Source organism: Monodon monoceros, unplaced genomic scaffold (genome assembly GCF_005190385.1).
Source record: "Monodon monoceros isolate NGI ecotype Baffin Bay Population unplaced genomic scaffold, NGI_Narwhal_1 Super_Scaffold_12, whole genome shotgun sequence".
In the NCBI taxonomy this organism is placed as follows: domain Eukaryota; kingdom Metazoa; phylum Chordata; class Mammalia; order Artiodactyla; family Monodontidae; genus Monodon; species Monodon monoceros.
Genome location: NW_021703768.1, coordinates 18,999,720 through 19,015,115, shown reverse-complemented (window position 1 = coordinate 19,015,115; position 15,396 = coordinate 18,999,720). Strand labels below are relative to the sequence as shown.

The following is a 15,396-nucleotide window of genomic DNA, read 5'->3' as shown; positions in this document are numbered from 1 at the left end:
CAAAAAAAAAAAAAAAAAAAAAAAAAAAAAAAAAATATATATATATATATACAAACAATAAATGCTGGAGAGGGTGTGGAGAAAAGGGAACCCTCCTGCACTGTTGGTGGGAATGTAAATTGATACAGCCACTATGGAGAACAGTATGGAGGTCCCTTAAAAAACTAAAAATAGAACTACCATACGACCCAGCAATCCCACTCCTGGGCATATACCCTGAGAAAACCATAATTCAAAAAGAGTCATGTACCACAATGTTCATTGCAGCTCTATTTACAATAGCCAAGACATGGAAGCAACCTAAGTGTCCATCAACAAATGAATGGATAAAGAAGTTGTGGCACATATATATAATGGAATATTACTCAGCCATAAAAAGAAACGAAATTGGGTTATTTGTAGTGAGGTAGATGGATCTAGAGACTGTCATACAGAGTGAAGTAAGTCAGGAAGATAAAAACAAATACTGTATGCTAACATATATATATGGAATCTAAGAAAAAAAAAAAGGTCGTGAAGAACCTAGGAGCAAGACGGGAATAAAGACACAGACCTACTAGAGAATGGACTTGAGGACATGCTGAGGGGGAAGGGTAAGATGGGTTAAAGTGAGAGAGTGGCATGGACATATATACTCTACCAAACGTAAAATAGATAGCTAGTGGGAAGCAGCCGCATAGCACAGGGAGATCAGCTCGGTGCTTTGTGACCACCTAGAGGGGTGGGATAGGGAGGGTGGGAGGGAGGGAGGGAGATGCAAGATGGGAGAGATATGGGGATATATGTATATGTATAACTGATTCACTTTTTTATAAAGCAGAAACTAACACACCATTGTAAAGCAATTATACTCCAATAAAGATGTTAAAAAAATTCCTGCCACTTTTATACAATCATATGTATGTATTTATTCATACTTGTTCTTGATTCTTAAGAGAATTGAATGAATTGAATAATACTATCTTTACTTTTCTCAGTCAACAGTGCACTCTATAAGACAAATATCTATATGTATAAATATATTACAACCACAGTAAAATTCCATAATAGGAATATGATCAGAATAATTATTGGCATAAATAGGATACAGTTATTAGATCTAGCTGGGACTATTAGGAAATATGAAGGATATAGCATTTAAGAAGAAATATATAGTAAGAATTTAACAGACTGAAAGAGAGAAGGTTGGTTAAGAGTGCCGCACTCCTGAATTATACACGTGTATTTATGTATGTATGTGTGTGCTTTTGAGTAGAGAGGCAATATCATAAATCAATATGTTTAAAAAATAACTTTGTTAAGTTGGTAAACACTGAAGTAGAGAGATGTGGCACAAACCCAGGGCAGTTGTTTGGAATAAACAAACAGACAGAATTGAGAAATACACAGCAGCAGAATGGAAAGGACTTTGTCATCTATTGGATTCAGAGATAAGTAAGATAAAGAGCATGTGAAGAAATTATTTAAGTAGGAGACGGTTTTTCTGCTGATATGCTGAAATTTGAGTGGAAATGAGCAAATCATGGCTGAAAATATAGGGAACATCAAAGAGAAGTCAGAGTCAAAAAACATTTCCGAGAGACATTTAATGATAAAAGTGACAAAGGAAACTTGAGGCATGCATGAAATTAATCAGATTAAAGAGGGCATAATTCTTTAATTTTGAATGTAAGAAAATCCAGGAGGCAGAATGAACAAAGGTATAAATAGAAGCTTAAATATCACCACCTCAAACCTTTAATACATATATTTCTGACAATGGTGTATATTTTTAACCACAGTTGTGAACGTATCCTAAATTCTCATTTATGTCACATGGTTTAAATCTATTTCATATTTGCCTTATTATTGGTCTTAGCATTTATATAGGCAAAGAAATTGGACTTATACAGTATTTATGAAAGTTAAACACGATATAAATAATACTAAAACCATGGAAACAAAATATTTTGCACATAAGATATCTATTTTATTAAAAAATATTGGACACAATAAATTATATCCTTTAACAAATAATGTTTCATAGATTGCTAGTTTTATAGAAAAGTAAATGCAAAAATGGCTATATCATTTTTTTATATGTATAAAGGCATAAAAAATTAATCTCTTCCCTCAAGCAGCTCTGTGTATAATGGAGAATTATACTATTTGAAGTAAGATGAAAGATAGACTTATGCACACGATGATATACAAATGTGTAAGATGGGTACCAAACCATTACAGAGCAGATCTAAGAGGATGTAGAAGGAATTAATACCAATATTGATTTCTGAAACCTCTAAGAGGAGTTAGCCAGTGGAACAGCAAATGTGTACCAAAATATTTTAGACCATTGAAAAAACATAATGTATTATTTAAAGAATCGTGAAAAAATGGAAGTGCAAAAAAAAAAAATTTCATCAAAAAATGACTTGAAGTTGTCATTGAAAGAATGAAGAATAGAATTTATATAAAGGGGGATTAGGAGCAGTGGGAAAATGAAACATTTTAGGCATAAGCAACAAGATAGGGAAGAGATATGTAGCATTCAATTATAAAATACAGTCAATTAAAGAAAATTTAAACCATTGTATACATACATTAATGCATTAACACATGACGAATATTTAGAAATAAAATTTGTAGATCAATGAATTTGGTGCTATTGAAAGAATTAATTTTGGTTAAGTTTATTTTCTAGACTAGTCTCACAATGTTTCAAAAAAATCTGTGAAAAATCAAACTATTGGTTAAATAAGTATTCCCAGGTGAATTTGAATTTCAAACATTTTTCAGGCCTAGTTTGTAAGATGTTGAATATATTTATAATTTATAATAAAACCTCAGGTGTGACCCATTTTTGTGAAATTATTGGGCAATATCAATGAGAATTATCCATCTACTATGTTTTGTTAGGTGGGTCAGAAATTACATAGACAAGGACAAAAGAAAGGTTTACATGATTAATGGAGGTTTTAAGGGAATATTAAATGTACTCCATAAAATGAATGCACGACGGAAGCTTATTGATGCACTTGAAACGTTGTGCACTCTTGCCAAGATCTACATAATGTTTACAATGTAATGGAAGTAGTGGTTATATAAATCACATATATTAAAAATACATATTTTTGAGAATCAGGAACACTTTTTATTCTGACAATCATTAAGTAACATAAATGGGTTTTTGTTTCATAGTTCATTTGGAATTGGTTTGGTTGGAATTTTCAATACTGGCAAGTGAATGATGAGACAAGGCAAAGCCTGTCAAGCCATCCATTTCCAAACTGAAGCCCCATCTGCACTGGCCCAGTTTGGCTTGGGGGTGGACTGGCAGACAGGAGAAGCCTTAATTTTGCACATGGATCAAATCACTAATTAATATGATATACTGGAAATTTCTGATTTCCAGATCTAGATTTTAGTAATTAAAGTCAACATAAGACTACTAATTGAAAATGAACAGAGAAGGCAAAGCATACTGGCAATGAAGAAAGTCTAAAGGAACAGTGAGAGACAAAGGAAAAATAAGGTTTTTATTACATCTTGCATGTTGTACTTTTTTAGACTAATGGTAACATGATGTGGGATAGTCTAAAAGTTCAGGAAGCTGAGCTATCCCCTCTATGATATTATTTTTTTTCTATGAAATATAAGACATGGTCATATGAGATATGTTTTTTTCTTTTATTACCTTTTTATTTTCCATAGATAAGGCAAGATCATTTTGTGTGCTATTATACTTGCTTAAGTAATTAAAACACTAAAATATTTATAAAGCAACATTTTACTTCTCTGTAATTAGATGGTAAATCACACACACACACACATATACACAAGATCACTATTTGAACAATTTAATGTCTGACTTCAATCACTGAATCAACAGTTTTATAGTAATATGCATTTATTTTCTAAATTTTATTTATTTGTTTTTGTTTATGAAGTTTTTATTTTGTTTTTTAAAAGTATACAATTCGGCGCTTTTTACTATACACAAAAAGTTGTGCAACCATCTCTACTAATTCTAGAATATTTTTATCATTCCAAAAAGAAACCACATACCCATGAGCAGTTATTCCCCAGTTCCTCTCAATTGCATCCTCCATTCCCGTGCATAATTTTATCTACTTTCTGTCTCTGTAGATTTGCTTATCTGTACACTCCATAAAATGGAGTAATACAATATGTAATCTTTTATAACTAGCTTGTTTAACTTAGCACAGTATCTTTAAAGATTAATCCATTCTGTAGTGTGTATCAAAAAATAGTTCACTTTTATAAATTGACATATATTTGACATACAATATTATGTTAGTTTCAGGTCTAGAGCATAGTGATTTGACATTTAAATTCATCACTAAAAGATCACTACAGTAAATCTATTGACCATCTATCCTCATACAAAGCCATGACAGTACCAGTGATGATATTCCCTACTCTGTACAATATGACACTGTGATTATTTATTTTATAACTGGAAGTATACACCTCTGAATTCCCTTCACCTATTTTGCCCATCCCCATCACCTTCTTCCCCTCTGGAAACCACCCATTGTTTTTTCTCTGTATCTATGAGTCTGTTTTTGTTATGTTTTATTTTCTATTTTGTTTTTTAAATACCAAATATAAGTGAGATCATATGATATTTGTCTTTTTCTGTCTGGCTAATTTTACTTAGTATAATACCCTGTAAATCCATCCATGTTGTAGCAAATGGTAGGATTTCATTCTTTTTATGGCAGAGTGATATTCCATTGTATACATGTACCACATCTTCTTTATCCATTCATCTCTTGATGTTCATTTAGGTTGCTTTAATTTCTTGGCTATTGTAACTAATGTTGCAATTAACATATGGGTGCATATATCTTTTTGAATTAGTGTTTTTGTTTTCTTTGGGTATATATCCAGAATTGAAATTGTTGGATCATCAACACTTATTTTTTGGCTTTTTGAGATAACCATTCAGACAGGCGTGGGACAATATCTCATGATTTTGATATTTACTTCCCTAATGATTAGTGTTGTTGAGCATCTTTTCACGTGCCTGTTGGTCATCTGTACTTCAGAAAAATGTCTTTTCAGGTCCTATGCCTATTATTCAATTTTTTTTTTTGAGTTTATGAGTTCTTCAAGTATTTTGGGTATTAATCCTTTACTGGATATATCATTTGGAAATATCTTCAATTCAGAAGTGTGTTTTTTTTAATTTTTTAATAGTCTCATCTGCTTATTTTTGGTTTTGTTTCCCTTGCTGGAGGAGACATATCCAAAGAAATATTGCTAAGATAGATTTTAAAGAACACACCACCTATGTTTTCCTCTAGTAATTTTGTGATTTCAGGTCTTAAATTTAAGTCTTTAATCCATTTTAAGTCTATTTTTGTATATCATGTGAAAAAGTGGTTCAGTTTCATTATTTTTCATGTACCTGTCTGGTTTTCCCAGCACCATATATTGAAGAGGCGATCTTTCCCCCACTGGATATTCTTGCCTCCTTTGTTGTAGATTAATTTACCATAAGTGCATGGGTTTATTTCTGGGGGGTCTCTATTCTGTTCCATTGATCTACTGATCTAACAGTACCATTGACCTAACAGTACCATACTGTTTTCATTACTGTAGCTTTGTAGTAAAGTTTGAAATCCACGAGCATGATACTTCCAGCTTTGTTCTTCTTTCTCAAGATTTCTTTTGCTATTAGTGGTCTTTTGTGGTTCCATACAAATTTTAGGATTATTTGTTCCAGTTCTGTGAAAAATGGTATTTGTATTTTAATAAGATTACATTAAATCTGTAGATTGCCTTGGGTAGAATATTTAACAATATTAATTCTTCTAATCCATGAGCATGGTATATCTTTCCATTTGTTTGTAAGTTTTCAATTTCTTTTATCAATGTCTTTTAGTTTTCAGAGTACAGGTTTTCACCTCCTTGGTTATACTTATTTCCAGTTATTTTATTCTTTTTGATCAAATTGTACAGAGGATGGTTTTCTTAATTTTTCTTCCAACAGTTATTATTAGTGTGTAGAAATGCAACAAATTTCTGTAAATTAATTTGGGATCCTACATCTTTACTGAATTAATTTATTAGTTCTAATAGTTTTCTTTCTTTCTTTTTTGGTGGAGTCTTCAGGATTTTCTATGTATAAGATATGTCATCTGAAAAGAATAACAGTTTTATGTCTTCCTTTCTAATTGGGTGCTTTTACTTATTTTTCTTGTCAGATTGCTGTGGCTAGGACTTCCAATACTATGTTGAATAAAAGTGGTGAGAGTGGGCATCCTTGTCTTGTATCTGATGTTAGAGGAAATGCTTTCACCTTTTTACCATTGACTATGATGTTGGCTGTGGGTTTGTCATATATAGCTTTTGTTATGTTGAGATATGCTTCCTTTATACCCACTTTGTTAATAGTTTTTATCATAAATGAATGTTGAATTTTGTCAAAAGTTTTTCTGTATGTATTTAGATGATCGTATGATTTTTATCCTATGATAATGTGATGCATCACATTGATTGATTTGTGGATTCAGAACCATACTTGCATTCCTGGTATAAATTCCACTTGGTCATGGTGTATGAACCTTTTAATGTATTGTTTAATTTGGCTTGCCAATGTTTTGTTGAGGACTTTTGCATCTATGTTAATCAGGGATATAGTCCTGTAAATTGATGCTGACCTCACAGAATGAGTTTGGAAGAGTCCCTTCCTCTTCAAATTTTTGGAATAGTTTGAGACAACTAGGTATTAACTTTTCTTTAAATGTTTGTTAAAATCCACTTGTGAAGCTGTCTGGTCCTGGACTTTTGCTTATTGGGAGTTTTTTGATTACAGATTAGACTTCATTACTAGTAATTGGTCTGTTCAGATTTTCTATTTTTTTCTGATTCAGTCTTGGAAGAATGCAGTGCTTCTTGGAATGTATTCATTTCTTCTAGGTTGTCCAATTTTTTGGCATATAATTTTTTGTCATAATCTCTTATTATCCTTTGTATTTCTGTGGTGTCAGTTGTAACTTTTCCCATTTCATTTTTGTTTTTATTCATTTTAATTTCTTTTCTTCTTGATGTGTCTGGCTAGAGGTTTATAAATTTTATTTATCTTTTCAAAGAACTAAATCTTAGTTTCATTGATCTTTTCTCTCTCTCTCTCTATATATATATATATTTTTTTTTTTAGCCTCTATTTCCTTTATTTCTTCTTGGCTCTGTGCTATTTTCTTCCTTCTAGTAACTTTAAGTTTTGCTTATTCTTCTTTTTCTCATTCCTTTAGGTGTAAAGTTAGATTGGTTATTTGAGATTTTTCTTGTTTTCTGAGGTAGGCCTATATCATTATAATCTTCCCACTTAGAACTGCTTCTGCTGTTTCACATAGGTTTTGGAATGCTGTGTTTCCATTTTCAAACTCTGTGGTTGTAACTTCCCTCCTGTTTGCCAGTTATCATCCTGGGGGTGTGGGTCTTGAGTATAATACATCTCCTCCCCTTCTACCCATCTTGTCGTGGTCCCTTCTTTATATCTTTAGTTTCAGAAAATCTTTTCTGTAAGACTTTAGGTTGTTCTCATAGATAGTTGCTCTGTAAGTAGTTGTAATTTTGGTGTGCCCAAATGATGAGATGAGTTTAAGTCCTTTCTACTCTGCCATCTTGATTCTCCTCTCTATTTTCTAAAGTTGAAATGTAAATATAATATTTCAAGTAATCACCTCCTTAAGTGGTCTCAAGTATATGCTTTCAAGTTCTTAAAAGTGTTTAACATTCTTATCAATTTGAAATAATTTCTACTTAGGCCTAATTACCTCCAACTTAGTTATTTGTTACATATAGATACGTTTTATGTGCAGCTGAACATTGACTTCTTATGTATTGTTTTTCAGTAACTTTAGATTAGTTATTACTATAAGCATAAAATAAAATGTATTTCAAAAGAGAAGTTGTAATGGATTATTCCATCTTCTTTTTATTTTCTATTCTTATGCCTGAATGTTGTCACAGTACTGTATAATTCATTCATTCATTTAATGTATTTATTCAGGTCCTATAATCTTTATTTCTGATTAAACTGTAACATATTAATTGGTATTTTGTTAAGTAAATATATATTTTTGGTGTTTTCATCAATACTTGGAAATTTTCTCGAAGAAAAAGGAAGGGAAATATATAACCTTTGTCCTTAGGTATTAATGAATGTGTACACATGCACACACACACACGCAGTGCAAGTTCTAATAATCAAAGTATAATTTTTTGAGTAGCATTAGTTACTTAGAGGATGCCCACTTAGCCTATAATTAAGTAACAAATACTTTTACCTTTGGAATTAACAGGGCACATTACCTGTAAGAAGCTAGAGAATTTGATCACTATAATTCTACCTTAGTTCACTACATGCAGTTTTCTCCTTTTCTATGGGAACATGCTTATTTTTGTTCAGCCTAGCATGCATATTTGATAACTGTGTAAGTATATATTCTTATTGACTCTGTGAATAATTTCTTGTCACCTGTCTTCTATCTTAATGTGTGTTGTAGAGGTAGTGCCATTAAGATGTTTCATATGTGTCAAAAGTAGGCTGTCCAGAAAATGATGGCAGTGTAATTACATGGTACATCATAAGCAATCCAACTTTGGCACAGGTGAAGATTCACTTCAGTTTTGAATTAATCTTAATGACCCTAGCTTTATTGCTGTTGAGTTTCTAGAAATGATAAAATGTCAAGTCATTGGAAATAAAATGACAGAACCTAAACAATCTGACAAGACTAATGCATAGTTTCTCTGACTTGTTCCATGTTCTGTAGACTTTATTGCCAACTACAATATTCTACTGAGAAATGCTTGTCTTAATGAATGCATCTTCCACCTTACTACAATGTATATCTGTTATGAAAAGAACAGAAAATTCAGTGCTCTCTATGTGTTTGTTTTATGTACACTAAAACCTCAATGTAGAAAACAGATGTAAGTGGAAAACACTGTTTTACTTCTATTATATCTTAATTTTAGTAGGGCATGTTAGTTGAATGCTATTAAGTCCATCTTTTTAGGACAAGACTAATATTTCAGTTTAATGACAAGTTTTCCAGTGCTGTTAGATAATTATGAATTTTGCAGGCAAACTACATGCTGACAACTTTTTCTAAAACTGCTATTTAACTTATATTGATAGAGGATTGCAAAGTATGGCTGTCTTCACATTTATTGTTATTAGCCTCGGAAAATGTTCTTTTATAAAACATAAGAGTCATATCTCAGCCTATAGTCTTGAAAAGGCATATAGTCTTTCATCTATAGTCTGTATTATCTGATGTCCTTTAGCTAGTCTCTCAGAGTTTAAATTTTTTTCTGACATTGAAAGGTCTCAATTCTGGCTAAACTCTTCACCTTCACTAACCATAAGCCTAAGTGATAACACCAGACTAGATTTTTTCCCTTGATTTTTTGATTCTATTATTTTTACTTTTAAATGTTCAAATGAAAAGCAAACTCATAAACCTAACACGTAACCTAAAGTTGCTCCCCCCGAATAGCTTGGATAAAGTAAGCAGAAATTTTCCAAGCTTTTACATTAGATGCCCATATTTTCCTAAAGATTCCATTCAACCCTTCCCTTTCCCCAGTGATGCAACACCATCACCATCATGCACTGCTTGACCATGTTTTTAACTTGAAATCCACTACACTTGACAGCTCCCTATCTCTCTCAAATCTCTGCCAGCTATGTCTTCAGTAATTTTTAGTCATGTTTCCTAACTAAATATCCTGTTAGAGGAGCATTTATCTTCCAACATAGACCTCCACTGCTCTATTTGGAAAAAATCAAGAACTTTCCTAACACTTACTGATGTACTGTTAGATTAGACCATGACAGATCACACTATAGATTCAAGGCTTTTGGTGTTTCTTCATTTCAATATCACAATCACACAATGAGACACAAAGGTTGTAGACACATTTCTGGTAAATCATAGGTGCTAAGAAAGGAAGAAAAAAGAAATAAAAAATACTTCACATGTTCTATGCCTTGTCCTCTTTCTTTGGAATTTGTCACTGAGAAATTTAGTACAACTTTATATAACTGTGTCACATGCTTTCTTGCCACATTAAACAGGAATTCAGGCATCCTTCTGTTTGCTGATATCTCAGGAGTGCTTCAGTAGGATTAGAGTTTAATATGGCTATTGTGAAACACATACTCTATAGAAACTAGGTTGCAAAAGCCACATTATGTCTTGATTACTAATCATGGCTATTTGAACTCAGACAAATTCCCCTTGGATATCTGTCTTTACCCTTTTTGGAGGCAATGGGTATACAATGTAACCCATAATTTTATTCTTTTTCTTTGCTCATGTTTTCTCAAATTCAAACCCTGCTTTGAGTTCACAAACATTGGACAACTCTATAGGATAGCACTCTCTTAAGTGTTTAGGGAATAAAGCCTAATGAAGCATAATTATAGTCTATGAAAAGTTGCTAGTTTGATAGATAAATATGAATTCTTCAACCAAAATTATTTTATAATGTCTACATAACACTCCGTTGTTGCCACTTGAAGTATTTTTATTTGGTATCTATTTATTTATTTAACATTTACATTTTCTCTTTTAGAGAGATTTCTCATATCTTGTTTGAAGGCAGTTATACTGTTAATTAACTATTAAGTTAACTAATTAAGCAAGTATTTTATACCACTGTAAAATGTACTTTCTGTCTATTACATGGAAACAAACAATTTTAGGTAAATACTTAGCTCTCTTGAGACTAAATATATTATATGTCCCGTTGAGGTAATGTCCATTGGATGGATATAAATAAGGCTGATTTTAACATTATAGGAGCAAAAGGTAGATATCCTTTTTGGGGGCAGCGGGTAGAAAGGCAGATGGCAAGATTTAAGTGCTTCCTGGGCTAATGAAATTGGAAAATTTTGTAACCGGTTCTGAAACAAAAATAGACCTCTAAAAATAACTGGGAATAAAGAATTGACAATTTGGCAGAATCTCCATAAAATGTGAATGATTATTTTTTCTCATATCTCAAAGGAAACAATTGTAATACTGTAATGTAGCTTGTTGGATGAACTTCAGCATCCAAAAAACATATTAAAACCTTTCGAATTTAATTGCTATAAATGTAACTAGAAGTTCAAATCAAATTAATTACCCTGGTTGCTTTACTCATGGGAAAGTAGAATCCAAAATCTACTAACAGAAGCTTAAACTGGTGTCAATAGTAATTTAAACTTTATATTTTTGTGTTTAGTTTTGCTTTAGCATTCGCATTTCCTCCTATTTTCTTTCTTTCCATTTTTTTGATTTAAACAGACTGCTGTTTAACCTATTAATATTTATATTGGTGAGATATCAGTAAAATAGCCCATATTTTTTTCTTCACGTTATACCTTACAAAATTTTGTAAACTCTTTTAAACAATGTATATATTTTCATTTTTGTGAGATACCATAATTTTTCTTGATTCTATTATATTTTATATAGATAGAGATTTTTATAGGTTTTTCTGACTCAGTATCAAATTTATAGTAATGTCGGTGCTCCGCCTGGTGGTACACAATAAGCATTTTACTTTTCTCTTTTCCTTAACGTTAAAAAATTGGGAGAGAGAACTTTATATCCAGACTTTAAAAGTGTGTAAAAGTACCTGGAAGGGAGTTTACTAAAAATTTACTAAGTATAAGTTGAATATTAGTCTGTAGTATACTATACTTAAATCCATTGTAGATTAAATATATGTACATGTATTTAATACATAGATATAAATATATATATATATATATACACTTATCATTTTACAAGTAATTTTTAGTTTAATGATTTATACTTATTGAGGAAATAGTTCATCTATTATTATATTCATTTACATATATGTTTTATATTTTTTTGTGTTAGGACACATAGCCTTATTTTTCTATAAATATCTAAATATCTGTCTTCTATCTATCTATGTATCCATCTATCATCTATCTATGTATCTTTTTAATCTATGTCTTGTATCCTGGATTCTTTTGCATTAGTATCAGTTTATTTCATGAGTATTCCCACCTTCACATTTGATACTGGTTACACTTAGATGGTGCTAGTATGTAAAATATTTCTTCACAGTAATTTTAATTTAACACTTCCTACTATTTATAATGACCAATTGAAATTCTACAACAGAATCTATTGAAGTGAAAAGTGAAATTATTACTCCTAATTATAATCTTTAACTGGATAGCAAATTGCCTTTCAATTTTGCACTATTATGTTTTAGAGTTGATTTATTTTCTGTAGACTATATTTTCAAGGCTGGTAATCTTATTATGTACTTTACTAACTCCACTGTATACAAAAATTATATATATCTTATCAGGCATTTTCCATCTGAAAGTTCCTGAGTCTTCCCCTATTGGCTCAGCTATTGGAAGAATAAGAGCTGTGGACCCTGATTTTGGACAAAATGCGGAAATTGAATACAGTATTGTTCCAGGAGATGGGGGGAATTTGTTTGACATCGTCACAGATGAGAATACACAAGAAGGAGTCCTCAAATTGAAAAAGGTACATAGACATGTTTTTCAAAGTAGATTACCCAATAAAAATTAATGAACAGAAAGACTAAAACTTGAAAATGACAGAAATTTTAATTTTCCTTCAATAAGCAATATTTTAAATTAAAAAAATACCAGGTGACTATGAAGTATTCACTCCCAGAGACACTTTTATTCTGTGATTCACCAGGTATATATTTTATGTTGAAAAAATTAGGCCTATTAATTTGCTTAAATCCTTAAAAAATTCTTACCAGAGTCTAATTTTAATTTAATTTTTTAATGTTATCAACTCAAACGAAAAGGTTAATTTAAAAATAAGATCTAGAAGTAAGCTCTCTGCACACCAGGCTTGGTCTTGCCCCTTTTATTACTTTTCTGAGAATATAAATATCTAATTCACACATTGTTTGTGAGCCTGGACCTCAGACTGGAAGAATTCTGATATGGGGGAGCGCTGCTACTGGCAAGTGGACGAAATTAGAATGGGTAGCGCTGGGTTTGAGGGGCTATGACAAGGGAAGTGAAGAGAAAAATTAACGAGAAGGAGGGAGAGGACAAAAAGGTGGAATGCGGTGGGAAGCCCTCGAGTAATGTTAAATTGTTTTATATAAAAGAGGATGGAGAGCAAAATTCAAAATATTGGAAATGAATCCTTATCTCAGTGTATGTAGTTTGTTTTCTGTCAGGTAGGGTCATGAAGAAGAAGAATGTAAATGTGAGAAAGAGAAAAATCATGACTGTATTTGGGGTGTGTAGATTATTTCTATAACAATGAGGTAAATTATAGGAATTTCCAATAATACAGCGCAGGCAAAAAAATGAACTTCATTTAATTTAGTACAGTTTTTCCCTCTCCCTATTATAGCAAAGTGTACTCTATTTATCCCAAAAGGTGGTATACCATACACATTTAATTTTGATACTTGTGATTATTTTAACCTGCAAAAAGTATTTTTACATTCAGTCCCATTAATCATGCTGCTGTTTCCATATTTGTTCAGGAACTCTGAATTTTATCAAAGAAACAACATATGTGGTAATAAAAATAATCCTGAAAAGAAACAGTTTTCATGTAGATGATTTATCAACTTTTACTTCCTACTATTGCAAGAAAATTGTGCTTTGTCTAGAAATTAATTTAATCACATGGTCCCATTCAGCAAAATTTTTCATTTATGCTAAATTTTCAGAGTATACCTAGAAAAAAAATTGTGTCAAATGTTTATTCCATTATTATTTTGTTGTGGCTTTGCTTGTTTTTCTTTTTTCTATTCAGTAACAAATCCCTTAAAATCTTGTCAAAATTTTTTAAAAATGATCTCAATATATAACAATGCTTAAAAGGTGTAGAGATATTAATTCATATTAAACAGATATAAATTCTCTTAGTAATATGAGAAATAATAGAAAATATTTTATATCAATGATTCATAAAAGTTAAGTTTGAAATTAAATATATTTACAAAGTAAAATTGAGGTACAAAAGAGTTATATTGTGTATAATATATATATTTATATTAATTTATATTTACAGAGATACAATGAATGCATTTTATATTTACACATAGGATTTTATATTTTGTATTGATTTACACTTATTTACCATCTATGCCAATAAATAATCAATGTCTTAGTGTCAATCTGGGAAAATGTATGACATTCTTTTTTACTTTTTAACACAATTGAAAAGGGAGTAGTGTGCTAACTATAGAACTTTATATTACCATGTCAAAGTGGATTAATCATCGAAAGTAATGACGTAGTTATATAAATCAACTTTTTGTAAATACTTATTATGCATAATCACTAAAGCAAGAAGAATATATCTTCTGCCTTTTTAGTGTATGGAGATGTCATAAAGAGTGAAAGAGTCTTATTTATTTTGTATTCATTTTGTTTATTTTTTTATTTTCTAGTTTTTAACTAGATTAAAAGTGATATTTGTGAAATTATAGCATACCTTTATTAAAATGGATTTACATATAATGTATAAAATAGTCTGGAAAGTATATCTCGAAGTAAATATATATATATATATATATATATGTTTATAAATACATATATTTTTCCTCCTGCAGTGGATAAATAACCGTTGCTCATTTTGCTGGCATAAAATTTGTTATCTAAATAAAACTCAGGGTCCATAACTAAAATTCACTCCTTCATTCACCGAACATTGATGCAACAACCACTAAATCCTAACGCATCTGGACTCTGGGGGGCAGTGAAGGAAACAGACACATTCACTTTGCTCAAGCAGCTACTGTTCAACCAGGGAAGTTAGACAATAAGTAAATTTAAAAGCACTGACAGTGTTAAATTTAAGTTTGCAAAACACAAATCAGGGTAAAAATAAGCAATTTAGAGGGTAGTAGCTATCCTACAGTGAGGTAGTCAGAAAAGACTTCTCTGTTAGGATGAAATTTCAGCAGAGACCTGAAGGAAGCAAAAGATGAGCCATATGGTATCTGAGTGATGTGTGCTCCAGAAAGACTGAGCAGCAATTGCAAAATCCCTGAAATGGGAGTGTACCGGGCAAGGAGGCCAGTGGCACTGAGTACAGTGAATGGAGGGGCCCATAGCTGGAGATGAGGGCAAATATGCCGACGAATGTCCCATCATGGAGATCCTTGCAGACCAGGCAAAGGACTTGAATTAAATCGTGATACGAGAAGACCGTGGCAAATTTCTATCTAAATTACCATTACCCTTGGTAAAGCCAGGATACGCTGACTTTTCTGAGGCGAATAATGACTAGGGAGTAAGGACAGAAATAGACCAGTTAAGAGACTATAGAAATAATCCAGGAAACCAATGATGGAGTTAAGGTCCCTGATCTTTATAGCAATGAAAAT

The 15,396-nt window shown here is 31.4% G+C and overlaps 1 protein-coding gene across 3 annotated transcripts in view; it reads left to right on the top strand.

Moving 5' to 3' along the window:
* Window positions 1–15,396, top strand: part of LOC114892337 (cadherin-12) — a 990,049-nt gene that overhangs the window by 918,241 nt on the left and 56,412 nt on the right. For all 3 annotated transcript variants that reach the window (XM_029217108.1, XM_029217109.1, XM_029217110.1), the window contains one exon: window positions 12,361–12,548. In XM_029217108.1, the coding sequence (XP_029072941.1) occupies window positions 12,361–12,548 (188 nt within the window). The remainder of the gene's footprint in view (window positions 1–12,360; window positions 12,549–15,396) is intronic.